The 8,938-nt window shown below is 48.8% G+C and overlaps 4 protein-coding genes across 4 annotated transcripts; 2 read left to right on the top strand and 2 right to left on the bottom strand.

Moving 5' to 3' along the window:
• The first annotated feature begins 288 nt into the window (after positions 1-288).
• LOC108072782 (endoplasmic reticulum-Golgi intermediate compartment protein 3) lies at positions 289-2,840 on the top strand. Its single transcript, XM_017164063.2, has 5 exons — positions 289-484; positions 553-904; positions 964-1,301; positions 2,342-2,549; positions 2,620-2,840. The coding sequence occupies exons 1-5, from the start codon at positions 397-399 to the stop codon at positions 2,753-2,755; spliced, it is 1,122 nt and encodes a 373-aa protein (XP_017019552.1). The 5' UTR covers positions 289-396; the 3' UTR covers positions 2,756-2,840.
• Positions 1,326-2,016, bottom strand: LOC108072783 (reactive oxygen species modulator 1). Its single transcript, XM_017164064.2, has 2 exons — positions 1,676-2,016; positions 1,326-1,547 (listed from the first exon to the last, which is right to left on the bottom strand). Exons 1-2 carry the CDS (start codon positions 1,804-1,806, stop codon positions 1,439-1,441), a joined length of 240 nt encoding a protein of 79 aa, XP_017019553.1. The 5' UTR covers positions 1,807-2,016; the 3' UTR covers positions 1,326-1,438.
• Prp31 (pre-mRNA processing factor 31) lies at positions 2,578-4,657 on the bottom strand. Its single transcript, XM_017164061.3, has 4 exons — positions 4,453-4,657; positions 3,936-4,387; positions 3,258-3,876; positions 2,578-3,201 (listed from the first exon to the last, which is right to left on the bottom strand). Exons 1-4 carry the CDS (start codon positions 4,552-4,554, stop codon positions 2,866-2,868), a joined length of 1,509 nt encoding a protein of 502 aa, XP_017019550.1. The 5' UTR covers positions 4,555-4,657; the 3' UTR covers positions 2,578-2,865.
• Positions 4,658-4,699: 42 nt separating this feature from the next.
• Positions 4,700-8,915, top strand: Msh6 (DNA mismatch repair protein Msh6). Its single transcript, XM_017164054.3, has 5 exons — positions 4,700-5,929; positions 5,990-6,319; positions 6,383-7,999; positions 8,060-8,545; positions 8,613-8,915. The coding sequence occupies exons 1-5, from the start codon at positions 4,937-4,939 to the stop codon at positions 8,757-8,759; spliced, it is 3,573 nt and encodes a 1,190-aa protein (XP_017019543.1). The 5' UTR covers positions 4,700-4,936; the 3' UTR covers positions 8,760-8,915.
• Positions 8,916-8,938: the final 23 nt, after the last annotated feature.

The raw sequence follows: 8,938 nt of genomic DNA, 5'->3' as shown, positions 1-8,938 counted from the left end.
TCAAGCGTGTGACTAATAGATTTTCAATTTCTAACAATGCAAAATTAACAAAAGGCTGCAATCTGATCATATGTACAGATTAAACACATCTTTTTTTCTACAAGGTTTTTAGTAGTAATTAATATTTAAGAAAAAATTATAAACATTTTCGGGAATTCCCCGATAAGTTCAAAATCTCTTCTAAAATCTTCAAATTTAACGGAAACACCGTTGACCACAGTTTTTCATTAGTCCGGCAGCACTATAATATCACCCGCTAACAGCTGTTTCTGGCAAACCGCAACCATCTGGCAAGGCGCGCAGCACCACGTCACTTGCCGCCGCCAGAAAAAAACGATGTAATTTTTATTGTTTACGTTTAGAGTACGTCTTTTCGTGGGTTTTTCTGTGTTTAAAATGAAGTTCGCCGATGTGCTGCGACGCCTGGACGCGTATCCACGGACCCTGGACGACTTCAGCGTGCGGACAGTGGGCGGCGCCGCAGGTGGGTGCTCCGAATTGATTTTGACAATAGGAAAAACCTAACAACCGGCTTTTCCCCCGACTTTTCAGTTACGATAATTAGCACCAGCATCATTAGCCTGCTCATCTTCCTCGAGTTCCTCAGCTACATACAGCCCACTCTGAATGAGGAGCTCTTCGTGGACACCACCCGTGGTCACAAGCTGCGCATCAATCTGGATGTAACGCTGCACAACCTGGCCTGCAATTACATCTCCCTGGATGCAATGGACTCCTCGGGAGACACACACCTGCGGGTGGATCACGATGTCTTCAAGCACCGACTAGACCTCAATGGGGAGCCCCTGAAGGAGACGCCCATCAAGGAGATTGTGGCTGTCTCGCCGCCCAACAAGAACGTGACTTGTGGCAGTTGCTACGGGGCGGAGCACAATGCCACACAGTAAGACCTGGATGATGTTCAACAACATCTGTATCCTTAATGTAATCCTCTTCCTCCAGCTGCTGCAACACCTGCGATGAGGTGCTTGACGCCTACCGGCTGCGCAAGTGGAACGTCCAAGTGGACAAGATCGAGCAGTGCAAGGGAAAGTACAAGCGCAGCGATGAGGACGCTTTCAAGGAGGGTTGCCGCATCCAGGGCCACCTGGAGGTGAATCGCATGGCCGGCAGTTTTCACTTTGCCCCCGGGAAGAGCTTCTCCATTCGTCAGTTTCACATCCATGACTTCCAGTTTAGCAACGTTAAGCTATCGCACACCATCAATCACTTGTCCTTTGGCGAGAAGATTGAGTTTGCCAAAACCCACCCATTGGATGGACTACGCGTGGATGTCGCGGGTAAGTCAACACACGTAACTCGACTTCGGTTAACATCTCTTATTATTGAAAATAACTTAGCGTAATTTAAACAAGATTGGAGTAAGGTTTAGGTTGGGTTTTTTAGTAACTAATTGAAAATGCCGGCTGAAGGCGGATCAGCAGCGTATCCCAGTGCCAATGGCCATGAACGTGCCGAATGTACCGCCGCCCTGGACCATCACCTTGCCCACATTGTTGATAAGCTCCCGGCCGCGCAGTCCGTATCTGTGAAGTTTCAGTTTCGGTTCATTAGTTAGTTGTTAGCCGGCATAAATTACATAATGACCTCTCCGCCTTGCGTCACGCCGGCGGAGTGCCCCCATCTACAGGGTGCGAAGTCTAACACAACCCACCTGAGTGCGGAGAAGCCACCGAAGAGGGCTCCGCTGGCCATGCCCACGCAGAAACCAATAATGAAGCCCGTCTTCATCTTGTCGAAGCAGGTGGGTCCCTGCTGGGAGAACGAGCTCGAGGGCAGTGGCATCTTTCAATTGTATCCTTTGTTTCCGCTTGCTCTGTTCCGTCTGACTGGTCTGATGCTCCACCAAGCTTCACGCCTCGACTCGCGTCCGGATTAAAAGTAGATAATGCCGAAAAGTTCGTCAACTTTGGGAAATTTTCTATTTATTTTCCGGACTTGTCGAACGTCGCGTGTCGATGTGATCGGCTAGGGATGCGAGAACTTCGATGACAGTATCGATAGTAATGACGTTATTTAAAAAGGAGATAGATTGATGTTATTGGTTGTTTTGCTTTTTTTTTGTGAACAAAATATAGTTTTTAATTTATCATTTTATTTCCATTTAAATTATATATTTATATATTATTAATAAATGAATATATCTTGTGTATAGTCCTTTGCAATCGGAGCTGCCATCTTGTTGTCCAGCCCTGGGCCACTGGGTGAAGTGCTTTAAATTTCCGGTAGAGGGCGCTAAGCTCAGGCCCATATAGCGGGAATTTTAAACTTTTTGCCTTAAATGGTTTTCTAATTGGTTTTTGTTTGCTATTGCTTTCAGAATCCAAAAGTGAAATGTTTAATTACTATTTAAAAATTGTGCCTACACTGTACCAGAGGGGTGGCAGCGATGGCCAGCCCATTTACACGAATCAATTCTCCGTGACGCGCTACCGCAAGGATCTTTCGGATCGCGAACGGGGCATGCCAGGCATATTCTTCAGTTACGAGCTATCCCCACTCATGGTGAAATATGCTGAGAAGCGCAAGTCAGTAAAATCCCAAAAAATAAACCTATTTTGTATATTAAATTTTAATTTTTATTGGCCTTATCCACAGCTCCTTTGGGCACTTTGCCACAAACTGTTGCTCCATCATTGGCGGCGTTTTCACGGTGGCCGGAATTCTGGCCGTGCTGCTAAACAACTCCTGGGAGGCCATTCAGCGCAAACTGGAGGTGGGCAAGCTCAGCTAACAACAATTGGAATCTCTCTTGCAGCTTTATAGCAGCTTTTACTTCTACATTCGACAAATCTCCAAATAAAAGTGCTTAATTTATAGGTAAAAGTAGAAAGCTTGCTTGGCTTAGGTGGTTCGATGTCCCACGGACAGAAATCCGGAGGTGTTGGAAAAGTATTTGGCATTGGCCTCGGTCTGGGAACGTTCCGCCGCCTGGGGATTTACGATCTCCAGGCCCTGCAGGGGTGTAAATGCCACACTCGAGGCTGTTCCGGAGATTTGCCGCTTGACTGTGGTGTTTCCTCCATAAACCTGTTGCTTTTGCAGGTTCTTGTGCAGCGTCTTGCTAATGCGCACCTTGGTCTTCTCATCCACCTGAGGCAAACGGATGCGTCCAGTGCCAGTCTTGCCAATTGTTCCTCGCGAGTAGCCCAAGTCTCCCTGATAGGCATCCTCCTCGATCTGGGGAAAAGGAGTAATTGTTTTATAAAAATCAAGGAAAATCTCAAGTCACTTACATCGCCAAAATTCATGCGATTCGCCTGCTTGCGGAACTCTGTGAGGGCATAACGCTCCTTCATCTTGCGAACACGCTTGCCTCCTCGCTTCTTCTTGCTGCCCTCGATGGGCTTTGGCAGCGGCTTGATGAACTTCACCGGTGGCGGCTCCTGCAGTTTGTCCAGCTTTTTTTCAATATCCTCCTTGAACCGCAGCCCAATCTCCCCATGGACACTCTCATGACAAGCATCGACGCGGGCAGCAAGCACTGACTTGGCGGCCACCAATCTTGCCGCCTTGCGTCGCAAATCCGGAGCCGTGTCCTGGACAATCTGTGAGTAGTAAACGTAACCCGTGTGGGGCAGCATCTGTGTCTGTGAGAAGCCCGAAAGGGTTTTCTTTTGTGCACCCAACACCTGGACATTGCAGGCGGGCATTTTGGAGAGCTTGGAGAGGCCACCGGCGATGCCCAGAAGCTTGGCAGCTGTGGAGGCGCCGACAATCATCGAAAGATTAGGGGCTATGAAGGTCATGCGACTCTCCACATATTCGTAGATCTTGGACTTGAAGTTGTTTAGCTCGATGGCCATTTCGCAGGCCTCGTCGATCTTGGCCTTTTCTGCAGGCGTCAACATGGTTCTAAAAATAAAATGTATTTTAAAGAATTTAATTAAAAGATTCCCTTAAGAAGAACTCACCCCTGTGTTGTCGACGCTGTGACGGACACAATCATAATAGTGGCCTGCGTGAGTATAGCCTGCAGCTTCTCATTGTTCTTCACCTGATCCAGATCGTTGCCCAGCTCCTTGACCGCCAGCAAATACTCAATCTCACCGACAATCAGGGAGTCCAATTCAGGGAAGCGTTTCTGGTACTTCTCCTTGGCGAATTTGTGCACAATGGAGATCTCGTTATCAATGTCCACGGCAATGGCATTCGCATCCACAATGAGACAGTACTCGGGATCGGATTCCACAGAGCCCAACATTTCGGCGGCGGTCCTCTGACGGCTGGCATAGTGTTCGATCTGCTGCAGGATATTCGTCAGGCGCTCGGAGTCGCGCAGTTTGCAGAGTTCCCGCACTGATTGGACCGTCACATCCACATCCATCAGGTTGGGAGCCGGCTTGGACAGCTTCTCGGCCAGGAGCTGTGGGTGGAATGGGGGTTCTCCAAGTGAAAAAAGCTAACCGGCAAGGTTTGTTTACTCCTTACGTTCTCCTCCTCGGCGTTAGCCATCTCCGCATCGTCCTCGTCCTCTTCATTGTCGTCATTGTCCTCTTCGAGGTCGGCCAGAAGTTCGTCCGCTAGCGACATTTTATTATGTTTTAATGAATATTTTGCTTAAATTTGTGAACTTTTAGAAAATGCAAACAGAAGATTGTGTGCTCGCAGGGTTTTTCATTTATAATGCTAAAAAGGTTGTATTACCGCTTTCAAGGCACCTGGGCACACTAAAGGGCTCAGGACAGAATGGTCCGGCTTTGCCAGACTGTCAACATCTTGTTATTTTGTGCAGTGCATATAGGGCTTAACTTCTTGACAGCTGTTTTAAGAACCGCCTGGCAACGCTTTCCATTCAGCTGCTTTTCGCGGGTTGACTTTCTACATCTGGCAGCCTGCACAGATTTTTGGCGCATATCTTGGCGTCTTTATCCTGATTTTGTGGACCCTTGGCTGTCATTTGGAGACCATAAACATGTCCAAGAAGCTGAACACCAGTGTGGGTGGAACGCCCACAAACACACTGTTTAATTACTTCAGCAAATCGCCGGCTGTCGACAAGAAAAAGCTGACGCCCAGCGGAAAAGCCGATCCAGAGACCACCACCGAAAAGGAGAACCTCAAGAATGTACAACCGAAAGTGGAAACACCAAAGGCGGTATCTAAGCCGGCGGCCAAGAGGAAGCTGCCCATGTCCGGGGATGAGCAGGAGACCAATGGCCAGCACAAGCGAAAGCGCATCATTCAACCCGAATCGGAGAGCGAGGAGGAAATGGAAGAGACCAAGTCCGAGGAGGACTTTTCCGAGGGCGCCTCCGACTACGAACCGGATGCCAATGAAGCCAGCGACGACAGCGTCAGCAGCGGTGAGGAGGAAGTAGAGGAATCCAGCGACATGGACACTTCCGTAGACAGTCCCGTGGTCAAGAAGTCGCGCAAGAAAGCCAAGAACGTCAATAACAATAATAATAACATTGAGCCATCTACCAAGAAGGTTAAGCTGGAGCTGACCGAGGGATCCACCTTCCAGGAGAAGCTCAAGAACCTGCAGAGCAATGCCAAGAAGGATGCCGCCTACGATGATATAGTGACCAGCACCTCGAACCTGGACGAGCCTGTGATATGGCCACATCAGAAACTGGAGTTCCTGCAGCCCGACAAAATCAAGGACAAGGCGGGGCGAAGGCCAGATCATCCGGATTACGACGGCAGCACTTTGCATGTGCCGGAGAAGTTCCTCAACAGCCTGTCGCCGGGTGTACGCCAGTGGTGGGTCCTCAAGTCGGACAACTACGACTGTGTGCTGTTCTTCAAGGTGGGCAAGTTCTATGAGCTCTACCATGGCGATGCGGATGTGGGTGTCAATGAGCTGGGCTTCACCTATATGAGGGGGGAGTTTGCACACTCGGGTTTCCCGGAGATATCCTTCGACAAGATGTCTACCATTCTCATAGACAGGGGATACAAGGTGAGGTCTTGAATTTAATATACTTTTCCTTTTAAATCTTAACTTCTTGATTTCTGGCAGGTGGCTCGCGTGGAGCAAACGGAAACCCCGGACATGATGACCGAACGCTGCAAGCGTATAAAGGCCACCAAATTCGACAAGGTGGTGGCCCGCGAGATCTGTCAAATCACCAATCGCGGCACCCAGGTCTTTGGTTCCCAGTGCCAAATTGGACCCAATCATCAGCCTAATTATATGCTGGCCCTGGTCGAGCAGGATGAGGGCACTTGGAGTCGCTATGGTGTGTGCTTCATAGACACCTCCATTGGGGATTTCCATCTAGGGGAGTTTGAGGATGACAAGAACTGTTCTCGGCTGCTGACGCTGCTCTCCCATCATATGCCAGTGCTGGTGAGCAAGATCCTTCCCAGAATTTTTAAACTTTAAATTTAATGAAATTATCTTTTCCCTCAGCTCCTCAATGAGAAATCCTCTTTAAGTCAGCGTTCTCAGCAAATTGTGCGCACAGTCCTGGGTGGCATCCTCCGCGAGCAGCTGCCCAGCAATGGACCCCAAGGCTGCAATGCTGAGAAAACCCTCAAACTCCTGGCCGAGCGCTATTATGCCGGCAAGGCTGATGGTTCTGATGACAATTGGCCGCTGGTCTTGCGCACCATGCAGTCGGATTTGGATCACTTGGGTCTCACGCCCAACGAGGACTACAAGCTGGCCCTGAAGGCCCTGGGTCAGTGCATCTTCTTCATACACAAATGCAAGCTGGAACCAAAGGTTTTGCCTATGGCGCGTTATCAGCTTTATGTGCCGCCCGATCAGTTGGCGGAAGAGCAAGCTGCCAAACCGAAGGCCTCCTTAAGACGCTCCCACATGGTCTTGGATGCCACAACTTTGTCCAATCTCAGAATTATAGGCGAGGATCACTCGTTGCTCTCCACTTTGGATCACTGCTGCACCAAGTTTGGTAAGCGTCTGCTGCATCACTGGCTCTGTGCCCCCAGCTGCGATGTGGCTGTGATTGAGGAGCGCCAAGAGGCCATTGGGGAGTTGATAAGAATGTCCAGCGAGCTGCAGGAGATGCGAGCCCTGCTGGCTCCCATGCCGGATTTCGAGAGGAATCTGGCTCAGATTCACCTATTTGGCAACAAGCAAATCAAGGATATGAATCATCCCGACTCTCGGGCCATTCTTTTCGAGGAAAAGCTTTACAACAAGCAGAAGCTGCGTGGCTTTATCAGCGTTTTGAACGGCTTCAATTCCCTGACCAAGCTGCCCATGATTTTCCATCAATGCGAGTCGGCTTTGCTAAAGAGAATTACCCAGCTTCCGCAATCTGGGGGGACATTTCCCGATCTTAGCAAGGAACTCAAGTATTTTGCCACCGCCTTTGATCACGAGGCAGCAGGCAAGACAGGAGTGATTGCTCCTCAAGCGGGAATGGATGCGGAGTACGACTCGGCCATGGATGCCATAGAGGTAATAGAGGGACGCCTGAAGACCTATCTGGTGGAGCAAGAGCGTCACTTTGGCTGTCGTGTCATCTACTTTGGTAGCGACAAGAAACGCTATCAGTTGGAGGTGCCCGAGACGCATGCCAATAAGGCCAATAAATCCTATTCCTTGGAGGGACAAACCAAAGGCAAGAAGCCTTCACGACGCTACACCACCGCGGAGACGCGTGCCTTCCTCAAGGACATGCAGCAGGCGGAGGATACACGGAATATGGTTTTAAAAGACTTGGCACGTCGCCTTTTTGAAAAGTTCTCCAATCACTACGAACAGTGGAAGCAGTGCATCGATTGTGTGGCCAATCTGGATGTCCTGGGCTCCCTGGCGGAGTATGCAGGACAACAGATGACCATCTGTGTGCCAGAGCTGGTTTCTGGCGCGGAACAACCGTTCATACAGCTGGAGGAGGGCTATCATCCGTGTGTGAATGCCTCCACTTATATACCCAATGGCTTGGAGTTGGGCACGGAAAAGGAGGCGCCGCTGTCTTTACTCACAGGACCCAATATGGGCGGCAAGAGTACGCTGATGAGAGAGCTGGGATTGCTGGTGATCATGGCGCAAATTGTAAGGGGTTTTAAAAGATTCCTAAATATATTTTTTATTAAAAATTCCCTTTTTGTTTAGGGTGCACACATTCCCGCTGCCAGCTGCCGCCTCTCCCTGGTAGACAGAATCTTCACTCGCTTGGGTGCCCAGGATGACATCCTAGCTGGACACAGTACCTTCCTCGTGGAGCTCAATGAAACCTCGCTGATTCTCAAGCATGCCACCTACCATTCGCTGGTTTTACTTGATGAACTAGGACGCGGCACAGCCACCTATGATGGCACTGCCATAGCCGCCTCTGTGGTCAACTTCCTGGCCAACCTCAAGTGTCGCACTTTGTTCTCCACTCACTACCACAATCTGATTGACTTTTTCCACAACGACAAAAGGATCACGCTGGGCCACATGGCCTGCATGGTGGAAAACGAAGACAATGCAGATCCCACCCAGGAAACGGTTACGTTCCTCTACAAATACACAGCTGGAGCCTGTCCCAAGTCTTATGGCTTCAATGCAGCCAAGCTGGCGGGCATGCCGCATGGCATCATCAAGAGAGCCTATGAGGTGGGTTGTTTTATTTAAATATCTTTCATATATCTTTTTGCTAAAAAAAAGTATAACTTTTTTGCAGCTTTCCAAGAAAGTGGAAGCCATTGCTTTGCAGCGGAAAATTACAGCAAAAATTGTGGCTGCAGCAGCAGGAAAAGAAGAAGCCAAAAAGGAAAAATTAAATGTTTTAAAGGATTTATTGCAGCAGCTGAAAATGTGTCATGTTTAAGAGATTGAAATGATATGCTCCTTTTGAGGCTTTCTATAAAGGATATAATTTTTCAGTGAATTTCCTTTTATGTTGTCTAATTTTGTAATTTGTCTTAAAACATCCTTGATGTTCTTTGAAGTATACGTGGCTTTTTGAGCTTATTTTCAGTATTTCCTTAATGAATCGAATGTTCACTT

Source organism: Drosophila kikkawai, chromosome 3L (genome assembly GCF_030179895.1).
Source record: "Drosophila kikkawai strain 14028-0561.14 chromosome 3L, DkikHiC1v2, whole genome shotgun sequence".
Lineage (NCBI taxonomy): Eukaryota > Metazoa > Arthropoda > Insecta > Diptera > Drosophilidae > Drosophila > Drosophila kikkawai.
Note: the sequence above shows the minus strand (reverse complement) of the source record. Positions and strands in the feature narration are given on the sequence as shown.

Bases quoted from the DNA above. Each gene is read 5' to 3' on its own strand.
- LOC108072782 (XM_017164063.2), top strand. From the start codon at position 397: ATGAAGTTCGCCGATGTGCTGCGACGCCTGGACGCGTATCCACGGACC. The intron at 485-552 runs GTGGGTGCTCCG...CCGACTTTTCAG, and splicing joins GACAGTGGGCGGCGCCGCAG to TTACGATAATTAGCACCAGC. The intron at 2,550-2,619 runs GTCAGTAAAATC...CCTTATCCACAG, and splicing joins AAATATGCTGAGAAGCGCAA to CTCCTTTGGGCACTTTGCCA.
- LOC108072783 (XM_017164064.2), bottom strand. From the start codon at position 1,806: ATGCCACTGCCCTCGAGCTCGTTCTCCCAGCAGGGACCCACCTGCTTC. The intron at 1,548-1,675 runs GTGGGTTGTGTT...GAAACTTCACAG, and splicing joins GGTGGCTTCTCCGCACTCAG to ATACGGACTGCGCGGCCGGG.
- Prp31 (XM_017164061.3), bottom strand. From the start codon at position 4,554: ATGTCGCTAGCGGACGAACTTCTGGCCGACCTCGAAGAGGACAATGAC. The intron at 3,877-3,935 runs GTGAGTTCTTCT...TTTTATTTTTAG, and splicing joins ACAGCGTCGACAACACAGGG to AACCATGTTGACGCCTGCAG. The intron at 3,202-3,257 runs GTAAGTGACTTG...CCTTTTCCCCAG, and splicing joins ATCGCATGAATTTTGGCGAT to ATCGAGGAGGATGCCTATCA.
- Msh6 (XM_017164054.3), top strand. From the start codon at position 4,937: ATGTCCAAGAAGCTGAACACCAGTGTGGGTGGAACGCCCACAAACACA. The intron at 5,930-5,989 runs GTGAGGTCTTGA...GATTTCTGGCAG, and splicing joins TCATAGACAGGGGATACAAG to GTGGCTCGCGTGGAGCAAAC. The intron at 8,546-8,612 runs GTGGGTTGTTTT...ACTTTTTTGCAG, and splicing joins TCATCAAGAGAGCCTATGAG to CTTTCCAAGAAAGTGGAAGC.